The 13124-nt window shown below is 50.1% G+C and overlaps 1 protein-coding gene across 1 annotated transcript in view; it reads left to right on the top strand.

Annotated features, from left to right (window-relative positions):
• Positions 1–5847: 5847 nt before the first annotated feature.
• Positions 5848–13124, top strand: part of LCP2 (lymphocyte cytosolic protein 2) — a 42392-nt gene continuing 35115 nt past the window's right edge. The window contains exons 1-2 of the mRNA XM_011370988.2: positions 5848–6213; positions 10026–10088. Coding sequence (XP_011369290.1) covers positions 6136–6213; positions 10026–10088 — 141 coding nt within the window. The 5' untranslated portion in view covers positions 5848–6135. The remainder of the gene's footprint in view (positions 6214–10025; positions 10089–13124) is intronic.

Below are 13124 nucleotides of genomic sequence, written 5' to 3'. Positions count from 1 at the left end.
TTCCACTTTCAGAAAGTCCCAATTTGGCTGATAACATAGTAGATCACCAGACCATGAGCACACTTCCAGCTCCTAGAACTATGAGAAAGAAATGTATGTTGTTATCAGCTCCCCAGCCTGTGATGTTTTGTCATAGCTGCCCAAACAGACTAAGACAGGTTGCAAGCGACAGAACCCAATAAGCTAACTTGTTGGAAGGATACGGGGGCACTCCCTTATTCGAAAGGACGGTTTTCAGAGGCAGGCTGGAACACAGAGAAGCCAGACAACTCCAGGGTCTCCACAGCAGAGCAACACGGGTTTCTTCAGGGCCCTGAGCTGTCCTTTTCCTCCCTTACTTTACTCTTTTCTTCCCCTCCCCCCACTTCCCCTCCCCACTCAGCCTGACCCAGCTTAGGGGTGAGTTGACACCCCTAAGTGGGTATCACCCTACTTGCAGAGTGTATTCTAGGGACTCAACGCAGAGAGCCTGCACCACTAACCCAGCATTAGAATCGCTAAGCCTGTTTTTTTCTTTTTGAATTGGAGAAAAATATAGGCAGACCAAGAATCGTTATTTTAGGAAAACTCGAAGGCAAAATATCCTTTGATTCACAGCCCGATAAGTGTAGGCATAGTGTTCTGGGTAAATACTGATCACTCACCTAGTAAAATTTCTGTCCCTGGAAAACGCATCTTACAGTGGAAAGAATCTTCGTGTCAGACAGGTCTGTTTTCAAATCGCACCTTCTACCTCTGACTGTGAGGCTTTGGACAAGCCTGTGTTCTTCCCCAGACTTTCTCTGCAATCTGTAAAATGGGTACGTATGCCTCCATCTCCCTTTCACAAAGGGCAGTCAGAAGGCTCATAGGATATAATACATGTAAGTGCCTAGAATTTCTTTGCCCCAACCCCCCGAGGCCTCCTGGACGTATCGGACAGACCAGCTCTGGTTTTTAGATACATCGTCTTCTCCCCAAACCTCTACCCGACTCCTTCTAAGGGACTCATGGTCTCTGTTCCCTCGCCACACCACCAGCTCCATGCTCCCGGGAAAGCTCTGACACTCGTGCGCCAGGAGGTGCCCCTCCTAGGACAGTGGATTGGAAGATACAGTCGGTCTGGGTCCGAAGTCTGCAAGGTCAGGTATAAATGGGTGGGCGGGGCAACCGATATATTTACGGCAGGTCATGCAGCCAAAGTCGGGAGCCCCACAAATTGTGAGGACACCACTAGCACCAAGGCCGCGGGTGAGGCAGGGAAGTCCAGACCGGAAGTCATCAGCTAGATGACATGCCAAGATGGAAGGGACAAATCACAAAAGTTGAACAGATGGAAAGCCACCCGGCCCTGAGTTGGCTTTTCTTCTCCATATCTGCTGGCTGTGGGAACTTGCGATTGCTCAGCCTCTGTAAAATGGGAACATTGCTGTCTACTCACAGGGCTTTTGTGAGCATCGAAGGACCTGAGAGCTATAAAGGGCTGCCTGGCTTGCTGGTCACATCTCCACTTCACCGTGGGGCACAGACACGCTTCTGGGGCCCACAGCTCTTCCTTGGAGACGCAGCCGGAGGAGGCCGCAGTCACCTTTGCTGGGCTGCAGGTAAAATTGTTTTTGCCTTCCTTGCCCTCCCCCCGCTCTGCCCCTCTCCGGCTGCCAGAGGAAGAGGGGGAAGATTTTCTTCTTCTCTCAAGCTGAGGAGCCCACCTTCCCCTCTCCTGCCCTCTGTCCGCACCTCACCCACCCTTCCGGGCACTCGGGGAGTTTCCCTTTGAGCAGAGCTGTCTGGGGATAGGCTGCCCAAGTCAAAAATAGGGCCAACAAGGAAGGGAGGCTCGACAGGAAGTCCAAATAAGCATTTCCTCCCACCCACCTTTGTATGTGTGAGGTACCTCAGCTAAAACAGCAGAGAAAGAGAGACAAAGAGAGAGGATGAAAAAAAATGTGTATTTTCTGAAAAGAAGAAAATTGTCAGCTCTGAGGAAGTGGAAAATATTGCTCCTCGTTGCCTGGCATGGGGCAGCTGCTTCATGTTTTCCTCACGCACATCAAGCCCCGGGGTGGGGGAGGTGCGGGCTGCGGTGGGAGGACAGTCCTGGTGGCTGTCAGGACTGTGTCACCCCACGGCCTGCGGGAGCGCTGCTGAAGAGGGCTCCTGCACATCCAGAGATGCAGCATCGCAGGCCTGTCCCCACTGGCGCCCCCCATTCCGAAGCAAAGTCGTCACATTCTGTGCTTCGGGTGCGGCCGGCAGGTGTGTGGAGCTCCTGGCCCGGGGGGGGGGGGGCGGTGAATTCATTCCCTTCCCTGGCTTTCCTCCCTTGACATTCCCCACACATGGTGCTTCAGAGAACTGTCCCCTTCCTGTGAAACTGACAGCTACGGTTCTCCTGCCCTCTGAGGGCAAACCCACACGGACTCTAAAGAAACTTCCAACAGCGATTCGCCTCAGCCTCAGGCGATACGTCGAGCCAGAGGTGGGGAGGTGAGGCTGGGATGGCCCCGTGTGAGAGCGTCCTCCCCACTGCCTGCCCCGTCCCGGGCTGGCTCCCTCGCTGGGCCACTTGTCCCCACTTTTCTCCTTTCCCCAGCAAGCACCCTCTTAAATCCCAATGAGCGCATCCTCCCACCCGCCTTCCAACTCCTTAGGTGCCTCTCCTAAGAGGCTCAACACATTTTCCCTCCAAAGTCCCTACTTTCCATTCCCCCCCTCCCCACTCCCGGTGCCTAAACAATGTCTTCCCCCCACCCCCACGCACAGAGACTGAGACTCTCGAGTCTCTTTTAATGAGCTGCTTATGTTTTCTCCCCTAAAATTAGCCGTGAAGCAGGTAGTTATCTCCTTACCCTATTCTGCCGCGGGTTAGCGAGAAAGAAGGGGGATTCGAATCTGGACGGGGCGGAGTGGGGCAGGGAGGACGTCACGGAGACCCCGCTCTGGGTTGCAGCATGCTGCTCCTACATCTACTTTTTGTCCCTAAGATTGAAAAATCTGACCTGTCACTCCCTGCGAGCGCTGCTTTTTCTGTCCACGGCTCAGTTGGATGCACGTTCGTGTCCCCATGTCTGTGTGTTCGCACGATGCTGTTCTTACTTTGTTCAGAGACTACGCGACCCCTTTCGAACCTCGAGATAGAGATTACACGGCCTAAGAAGGCCTCTGCTCACTTCTCAATGTGCTGCTTCATGAGTGCTGGGATTCTCCACCCAGCTGGGAGACAGAGAAATGGGAGAGGGTCTCACCCAGGCCACGGCTTTACGTCACCGTGCCTGACCTGCTGCCCTCTCTGTCGGCTTCGTGCTCGAAGCCAAGACCAATGCCCTTTAGAGGACTTGTGTGAGTTGGCCTTCATCCCTGACTGTCATCACTGCAGCATCCCACCCGTTGTGGCTGTACCCAAGAGCTGCTATTGTCATTACCCGTTAAACAGATACGGAGCCTGAGGCTGAGCCCGTGGGCTGGCCTGCACAGGGTCGCCCTGGTCCTCCTAGAGTCCTGACCCATTCTTTCCCAGGGCTAACTGGCCCTGCCCCCTAGAGCCTCCGGAACCCTCCAGACGCAGACAGGAGATGTGAAACTCATTACTGTTGGGAAATCATTGAGAATCGAGGAAGAGGAAAGGCTCCAGGTCTGAAGCAACCAGCTTCCCCTTGCGTCACCTGCTCTCGCCTGCCCAGCTGCCCTTTCCGAGGAATGGGCCATGGTCCTGTGGGGTGGGGACACCAAAGGCCTGCCTCGCGGAAAGGGCTGTATCTTCCGAACTTGTCCAGATTGACGGCCTCACTTGCTCTTCGTGGAAGGCAGACAGACGGAGTGGAAAATCACACAGGCTCCGGAGACAGAGCTGGGTTTGAATGTCTACCCCGGCTTGGGCCATTTCTAGAACACCTCAGAGCCTGGGGTGGCAGAGAGGTAAAGGATAGGGGCTCTGAACTCAGAGAGGGTCCCGGATGAGACCCACTGCACAACCTACATGCCCAGTGCAAGGGGGCAGTTTTCCCTTCGGTAAAGCAGGAGTCATAATGGTACCAACAATTAAATAAGATAATTAATGCAAAGTCCTTTAGACCATCCCTGGCATGGTCACGTGTTGCATAGGTGATGATTCTTATCATCATCGTCACTGTCACCAGGTTTCTTGACTGCTGTGTCTCTCTTCTAAATGGGCACCGGGGACTGGCCATCTTAGCCACATTTAGTGGATAATTCTTCTCCCAAAGCCTAATATTTAGCTATACCTTAATTCTAACTTCCGCTTTTCTGGAGATTTCTATTCTTCCTGTGTGGGAATGAACATCATTTAAAAAATTGTTTCTATTTTTAATGACGATCTTGAATGTTTCCACAGATGTGGTGTGTTTTATTTGCTCATGACGTACACCCCGAAACACACATACACACGAAAACACAGACACACACACACACACGCACACACACACACACACACACGCACACACACTTCCTCTATTTCATCTTCCCTATGCTAAAATCCGGCTAATTCCATGACATCTTCTTGGATTGCTCTACCTGGAAGCCATTTCTCTCTCCCTCTCTTTTCAAATGGCTTTTTTTTTTTTTAAATCGTTTTCTGCTCCTCTGCTGATTTGAAAAGTGAAGTGACCTCTCCCAGCAGCAGTGGGGCTTTTGAAGAGCAAGACCCGTTTTATTGAGAGCCCTCAGATCCAGGCCCTGTGAGAAACACTCAGCCTGGGCTGCTTTCAGCTGATGCTCCAGCACCTTGGGAGGTGAGGAAGATGCCAGCTCAAGTTTATAGACCACTTTCGTAAAGCTGCCATGCCTGGGATGAAACGCATGTCTCACCGAAACTCACGACGACCTGGTGAGGCTGGTGCCTTGCAGTGACCGTGGGGCTCTGTTGATTGTGCACGCAGTGGAAAAGGGGCACGGCCAGCGCCACTCTTGGAAAAGCTTCAGGACGACAACGCAGCGTCTCCCGGCTCGTACAGCACGGCTCGGTTCTTCGCACTGGAACCGATGGCCACCTGAGTGTGGGCACAAAGAATTGGACGAAGCCGCGGACTTGTCTTCAGAGGCTTCGACGTTGCATAAATACGTTTGCTTCTAGACCCTGGACTTGCCCTTGGCTGACAAGGCGCTCAGGCCACGAGAAGAACACAGAGTCTGAGACCGACTAAGGAAAGAGACGATTTCCATCTCCTGTCTCAAGGTCACGCCAGGAAATGTGCTCTTTGGGTAGAATATGCAGTAGAAACAACAGTGAATAGACTATATGACAGCATCGATAGCAATCATTACTTTTTCCTTTTAATTTTTTTCTTTAAGTTTGTCTAGTTTGATGGATCTAAGTTTTATGTGCGTATGAAGCAATTTCTCTGTTTTCCTATTTAACAGATGCGGAAACCGAGATTCCTAGATTCTACGATCTTGTCCGAGGTCGCACACAGCATGGAAACAGTCCCGTCGGAAGCCCGGGTCTGCCCAGTGTGGCCCCTTCCTCAGCCCTGGGTGCCCAGCTCACTCGCTCGCTCAGGGGAACCCTCCCCTAGTAACTTGGAGAAGCAGCTAAAAGAATCTCAGCTTTAGCCTTTTGAGAGAGACTGAGGGGTCGGGGAAAAACATGAAAAGGCCACGCTCCTTCCTCTGGAAAGTCACTGTTGTAAGAGATTGTGTTTTAGGTCAACTGTCAAAATAGATTTTCATCTGCCATGACCCAGTCGTGCGGGAATGTGGTGTAGACATACGGGTGGGTGCCAGGAGTTTTATAGAGACGTACCTGGACTCACGTTGGAGTCTAAGTCCCTCTCATCGCCCCTCCCACTGGGCTGGGGCGGCAGGGACCAGTGGGGACTTACAAACCCTGTCGCTCTCTCTGTCTCTCCAGTGCTCAGAGCTGGGCTTCCTTGTTTACTTATTTAGAGCCCAGCAGAGGAAGTGGTAAAGGAAACTTGCTGAGTCGTTTTCTGAGAAGAGACCATATTTGTTCGTAGAGGAAGCCGTTTCTTTCTGGGATCTGGTTGCAGCAGAAAAGACGTTTGCTCCAACAGCGTTGTTCCAGAAGGTGCCTGGGGGTTGGAAGAGCCAAGGACACCTCCGCACTCTGGATTTGGGGTTCTCTGTTCATGGGTGCAGCACCTATGTTCGGCTTGTGAGCTTCCTTTCGGGAGAGCAGCCATGGCATTGAAGAATGTGCCCTTCCGCTCAGAGGTCCTGGCCTGGGACTCCGACAGCCTTGCAGACTATTTCAAGAAGGTGAGCCTTGCTCTTTGTTGGTGGTGGGGCCGGCAGTGTCCTCAGTGGGAGGCTTGAAGATGGAGCCCAGAGGAACACGAGAGGTGAAGAGCATAGCAGAGGGACTCCAAACTCATGGCAACCTCACCAGTTGAGTGAGTGCCGTGTAGATATACCTACACCACTGAATGTTCCTGGCAATGAGATCTGGGGAGAAGGGAGGCCCTCGAATTAATGTGTACCTACTACGTGCCAGAGCTTGAATTTGTGCTCTCCAGGCACTGTCGCCTTGGCTCCGTTGCAAAATAAACTCAAGGAGGTTAAATGGCCCAAAGCCCCAGGGACGACATGTGACAGAGGCAGGGTTCCAGTCACGCCTGTCTGCTCTCAAAGTCCATGCTCCAAGATGCAGAACTATCGTAACCACTAACGAGATCAAGACTACTTACTAGAAAGGGAGAGATGGAGTCCTGGGGGTAGGAGAAGGCTACGATGAGCTGTGCGGGAGGTGGCAGTTAGGCGGTCATTGCTCGCGACCCCGAAAGAGGAGTCTCAAGCCCTTATGAGGGACAGAGTCTCCCTGGAGCTTTATGAGTGTCTTGTGAGGCAGGTCATAAAACTGATATGAGCCCAGGCTACAGCTAGGGAAACTGAGGCCCCTATGGAGGGAGAGGCTTGGCCAGGCAGGGTCAGAAACCAAGCTTGTGGCAGAGCGAGGACCAGAATGGTGCTGTCCTGCCTTCCAGCCTTGGACATGGAGATGCTCAAGTGGCCCTGTGCTTGGTCATCTGGTGCTGGGACCACAGGTCATATATCTGCTTGGGCAGATCCCAAGCCACATGATTCAGTTAAGGTCCCTGTGTCCCTGTCCAAGGGATACAGTGTCTTATGAGGGGCACTTGACCTCACACCCCCATCCCCGGAGGCTGGCATGGAATTCAGTTGAAATCAGACTGCCATAAAGGTGCGATTTTAAAGTTGAGATCTTAGAGATCATCTAAGTCAATTTTCCACTTTTTTTCCGGAGATAGAATAGGCTTCTCAGGACACATAGACGACCCTGGGGTCTATATGGTACCAAGGTATTTACTGTCACTACTGGTCTTCCCCAACCTAAAGACGAAAAGTATGAAAATGTTGAATCGAGTGTGGCATGATAGAGAGACAGCCCACAAACCCTGTTATTTGCTGCTTTTTGTGCATCTCATTTCTGTTCCTTTCCTCTCTAAAAATTCATAATAAACTTAGGTTTCGGTATCGCTGGTGCAAAGATCACTAGACAACTGGCCTTTGAAGGGTGTTTCTAAATACTTTTCTTAATGTAGATCAAATAAACTAGGGCCACAAGGTGAAATTTGCCAAGATGCCATAAAGTGGCATGTTAGCTCGTTAAAGAAAGGGGAGAAGCATTGAGAATTAGGGAGGGTCGCCAGGGAATGGGCTGAGAGGCACAGATGGGTTCCAGCTCCAATGTGAGACAGAGAATAGCATGACGCTGTCCAGAAACAGAAGAATCCATGGGAAAAGTCCCCTTCGGCACAGGGAGTTGGACTACAGGCCAGGGACGATGCAGGGAGGGTGATCTCCACCTGCGCTGGTGGGGGCGGGTGGATCTTTCTTCTTGGAAATCTCAGACTCTGAGACAAGTTTGCAGGCTCAAGACAGGTTCCCCACCCCAGCATAAAAGGAATGAAGTCAGGAACAAGGAGACTGGGGGTGCATCTGTGATCTGGAAAGTCTCAGCCTCCAGAGACTCAGACACCTTCGAGTCCTGAGCATCTCAGTTTGCTAGAGAGAAAATACCAAGTGAATGACCATGGAGTCCCTCGGACGTCCTGTCTAAAGGACGTCCTGGCAATGAAGCAGTGGTGTCAGGCCCCCCTTGGAGACAACACCCTGTCAGCTCCGGAGTTAGACACACCTTCGTTTGAATCCTGGCTCTGCCACCTGCTGGCTTGGTTACCTTCTCTTAGGTACTTGTCCTCCCTGTGCCTCAGCTGCCTCATCAGTAAAATAGAGATACTAATAGTAACTAATTAACCTCATGGGATGGATGGGAGAATTAAAGGAAATAATCTGTGTGAGGTATTCAGCTGGGGGTGGGGAGAACTCACTGTGTGACTCTGAGCCAGTCCCTTCCCCTGGGTCTTGGCTGTCCATCTACAACACCTGGTACATGCTCTAGACCAGTGCCATCCACACCTGGGTCCTCATAAGAATCATCTAAGTGTTTGCTAAAAATATAGATTCTAGCCCCCAGGCCCAGATATTACTGGATGAGAATCAGACTTCCAGGCAGGCCCCAGGCTGCAAGGCCATCTGCCTATCTAGAGTTGAAGTCAGCACACTGACCAGATTCTGCTGATAACGATGGCAGCAAACTTGATGAATGAAGGGCAGTTGACTATTCCGAATATCACTTACAGCTCATGGCATGGCGATAAGATGGAGGCTCAGGGCTTCTCTGATGCTGCTTGCTTTCCACATTGACCTCTAAATCGGCTTTTTCTGAGCTGTCTAATATTCATCCTACCCTTTCAAGCCAAGAGCCTGCGACCATTGTATTTGCTTCTCAGTCTTGTTGGCCATTAGAAAAGGCCATGATTTGAAATTTGTACCCAAAGAAAGTTGCCACAAACTGTGAGACTCACACTTGTGAGGAGAACCTGGGATTCTGAAGCACAAACGTTGAACCTTAAATACTCCAGCCCAAACATCAACTGTAGAGCTATTTCCAACGCAAATGCTTATGCTACTGAGGATAAGGTAAAGAAGCACCTGGTAGGAATGTCTATTAATGTGACTCTTTGGGAAAGCAACCAAGACCCTAAGAATCATCCTTCCCGTTAACCCTCTAACTTGATTCTGGGAATCTAACTTAACTAATTTATCTTAAGCAGAAGGAAATAAAACTGGATGCAAAAGAATGTCCACGTGTCCTACGTTTTGATCTGAATAGTGTATTAAGTTGCTTTTAAACTTGTCCACTTTACTCACTGGATGTAAGTTATAATGCTATTCAAGACTAAAGGGACATTCCTTACAGACACATGAAAGCTTTGTTCTGAAGGCCTACTGTCACCTCTGTCATCTACTACCCATAGGACCTCACGCAAGTGACTTGACTCTCTATGCTTTTGACTCTCCATCTGGAAAATGTCAGGATGAAATGACTTAAGATTGGTTTAAATACCTAGAACAGTGTCTGCCATAGAGCAAGTGTTTGATAATTATCAGCAGTTGCTATTATCGTTACTGGAGCAGCAGCTTAGTAAACAACCGCCGTGTTCAGTGATAAGGGAGTAATTCAACTCATGTTTAAAATAAATTTGCAATAACACGAGGCAGTGCTTATAGAATCATTTCAAAGTAATTTTAAGAGAAAAGTCAGGATAACAAGATTGAATATAAATTATAACCTCGATTCTGTTTAAAACTATGCTTAGCAAAAAACACTGAAGGAAACGTACAGCCATGTTCAGCGAGGTTGTCTTCGGGTGGGGAGACAATGAATGTCACTTATTCACTTCTTTTAGCTCCTTGATACTTGCCTGAGGAGCATATCGACCCTTTAGAGCCGTAAGGACACTCTTTCTTTCTGCAGAAGTTGGCCCCGAAGCCTCGGACCTAGGCAATTTCTCCATTTCAGAGAGTCCCGAGGGGTTAGTGAAAGCAGGGCTGAGGTGAGGACAGGCCCCTCTGCTAGACAGGGGAGGGAGGGGGAGTCTGGCTAGCCACAAGTACCGCAAATTGCTAAGCTCCTGGGCCATGCGAGGGAGGGGAACCAATGGCGTGAGCCTGCCCGCAGTGACAGTGCCTTCCTCTCTTCACAGCTGAACTTCAGGGACTGTGAAAAGGCCGTGAAAAAGTATCACATTGATGGGCCCCGGTTTTTGGTAAGTACTGGCCCGTCCGAGGCATCGAGACCAAAGCTGTTCTGAATTTTAATTGATGGTTGCAGGGTCAACTGGTCTACCTTGTCCCTACAGATGCCCAGGGTCAAAGCCTGTTTGCAGGATCCCCACACAACCCTTTGCCTTCTTCAGAGGTTTTGTATGAAATTCTTTCTCATCACTTCTCAATATCCTTCTTTTTAAGATACCTCCCAGATCTTTCACTGTACCAAGGTACATTCCAAAGTCAAAGTATAAAGAAGAAATCCAAAGATAATTAGCACACACACGCACACACACGCCCCTTGAAAATTCATTCAAATACCATCCACACTTTGAGAAGCCCAAGGGGAAAAAAAGGAGCATACGGAGAACAGAAGACTCTTTTTCCCCATCTCTCATTCTGGGGTACAGACTCACGGAGTAAAGAGCATTTCCGTGAAAACGAACCTTTACCACTGGGTAAGGGAGACCCTGGCTACACAAACACATCCCTTCTGGGCACATTTCTGCATCCTTTAAAAAAGAAGTGGGACCAAGCCTCCAAAGGTCTCATGGGGTAGATGGTTCTGATTTGGATTGGAATGAGGAGGGTGAGCGAAGCTAGGTTGCCCTGCAAGGCCTAGTCAGCAGCAGTGAGGGACTTCGGGATCAGAAGCGGCCAGAGAGGTCACGTGCTCTAGCTCTCCACCCAGCACACCCATCCATCTCCTCTACTGCATCCCTGCCACCAACATTTGCTTGAATCCCTTTGGTGATGATGAGTTCACTACCACCCATAGTTACTGCCCCCTTCGGGGTGGCTCTCTAGTCTCATGCTGAGACCAAATTCGTGTCCCTGTGGGGCTGAGCTTTGCTTTCACATGCCATGTAAGACATGCTTATTCATTATTCCACCTAAATCGCCCATTCATTCACCCATCCACTCACTTGACAAGTGTCTTGCTGAGCTCCTGTTCCATACACACAAGACCATGCCATGTGCTGGGAATAGAGAGATGATTAAGATGTGAATTCTGTCTTCCGGAAGCTTGTTTTAGAGCAGAAAAGTACATTCAGGAAGGTAAGTGAGGAATAATGGACAGAAGTGTGACATGGTTTGTTCTGAGTCACACACCTGGTAATTGGACTAAAGCACACATTTAATTGAACCTAACGCTGCGTGAGTTTTTAACGATGCTATTTCTTCATATTGAGCCCTGAGCCAATAGCATCCCTAGGGTTTTGTGTTGTTCTTGCAAATTACTGCTAAACCCGAATGTTTCATTCTGGTGCATTTAGCACTGAGAACAGAGACTTCTCGGGGCCAAGAGAAAAGGGGGTGAGACACCTTCGAGGATGGTCATGGTTGTTCCCTGATGCCCTGGGCCACCTTGCCCTGAGTCTCCCCTTACTCCCTCATCTACTAACTGAGCACATTGGCCTGGGCGATAGTGGGTGACAGTCGCCTCCAGCCCTGTGAGCCTCAGGCCTGTTAGGACATGGCTATTTCCTTGGTTGCGAGATGGTATCTGAGCAGCTTTGTCCCCACTTCCCTAATATCTGGGCCCTGGCAGGCCCTCGGAGAACTCTACAGATTCCGCTCATTGTATGAACGGGGTAGTGAAAAGAGGGGTGCTAAGGGCCAGGAGAGCAGAAGTGGAACCCCACGCCTGCCCCAGCAGCTGGAGCATTTAAAGGCAGCTTCTGTTAAAAGCCACCCTCCACCCTAGGTGCTCTGGGTACAATTTCTTATCTGTCACTCCCTCAGGACCATCCTGCTATTGAAGACAGAAGTGAAAGGCCCTTATCTTTTCCCCTTCCTTCCTTCTTCTTTAGTGTAGGAGCTAGCAGGTCCCTTGAATCTCTTTTGCTGCCATTTTGTTTTTATGAGAAGGGTGGGACCTTGTCTCATGGGGAATGGGGGTGCCACGCTTCCAGAAAGTTGAAAATATTCTTGGAAACTGTGTCAGTTGTGAAGGCATGAGGCTGCCTGTAACAGAAACCTAACCACAATGGTTTAGCCAAATTGGGGTTTATCTTTTTCGAGTGATAAAAAATTTAGAGGTGGGCGCTCAGGGCTAGTGAGCTGCTGAAGGAAGTCATTGAGAACCCAGGCCCCTTCTAGCCTTTGGGGAAAGCCCGTGGCTTCTGTCCTAATGGTTACAAGACGGCTACTCTATCTCCAGGCATCTCATCTGCATTCCAGGTAGGAGGAAAGGACACTGGCAAAGAGTAAAAGGTACAAACGTGCCTAGGGAATGCATCTTCCCCTTGTATTCAGGAAAGCAATAACTTCCAGAAGCTCAGTCCAACAGATGTCAGGTTATTTCTCACTGGCCATACTGAGTCCTGTGACCTTAGCCATGTGCAACAGAATCTAGGGTGTGATATGTTTTGAACAGAGCACATCTGCTGCTCTGAACAAAATCCAGGCCCTGTCATAACAGAGAGAGTGGATGTTGGGTAGACAAGCCCAGTGTCTGCCACATGGCCTCTCCAGGCCTCTCTCTTGTACGCCTCTTGAGGATACACTTGGCATAAATCATACCTGCATAAAGCCTCACGTCTAACTCCAAGTCACTGTGTAAGTAGCCCAGAGTTTGCTGAAGGTGTTTGAAGGAGGTGGAGGAGGGGGTTACATCACATAGCAAAACTCCCCAAATCCTGTTTACACATCTGTCATCTTTCCTCCCAGTTCCTGTCCCTCTACTAAAGGGCTTGATCTTCCCTAACATCCTGCCATTCCATGTCTCCAGTTGTGCTCACGTCCACCTTCTCCTTTGCTTTCTTCCTGAAATTCCCTTAGTTTGTGTCCCCAACTCAGCAAAATAGAAGGTGGCAGCCAGCCACCCAAGACTCAGCAGTACTCAGCCCCTCTGGCAGCTCCCAGGAAGCCTTCCACTCATCATGCCACAGGCTGAGCATGAGTCTTAATACATCCCTGAGATGGGGTGGTTCTGGAAGGAGGCGATGCTACTGCTCTGTGATGTTGAAGAGGGAGAGGGGAGAAGGGAGAGGCGGGGAGGAGGAAGAGGAGGAGGAGGAGGAGGAGGAGGA

Source organism: Pteropus vampyrus, unplaced genomic scaffold, assembly GCF_000151845.1.
Source record: "Pteropus vampyrus isolate Shadow unplaced genomic scaffold, Pvam_2.0 Scaffold179, whole genome shotgun sequence".
In the NCBI taxonomy this organism is placed as follows: Eukaryota; Metazoa; Chordata; class Mammalia; order Chiroptera; family Pteropodidae; genus Pteropus; species Pteropus vampyrus.
The sequence above is the reverse complement of the archived record's forward strand: the minus strand, read 5'-3'. Positions and strand labels throughout refer to the sequence as shown.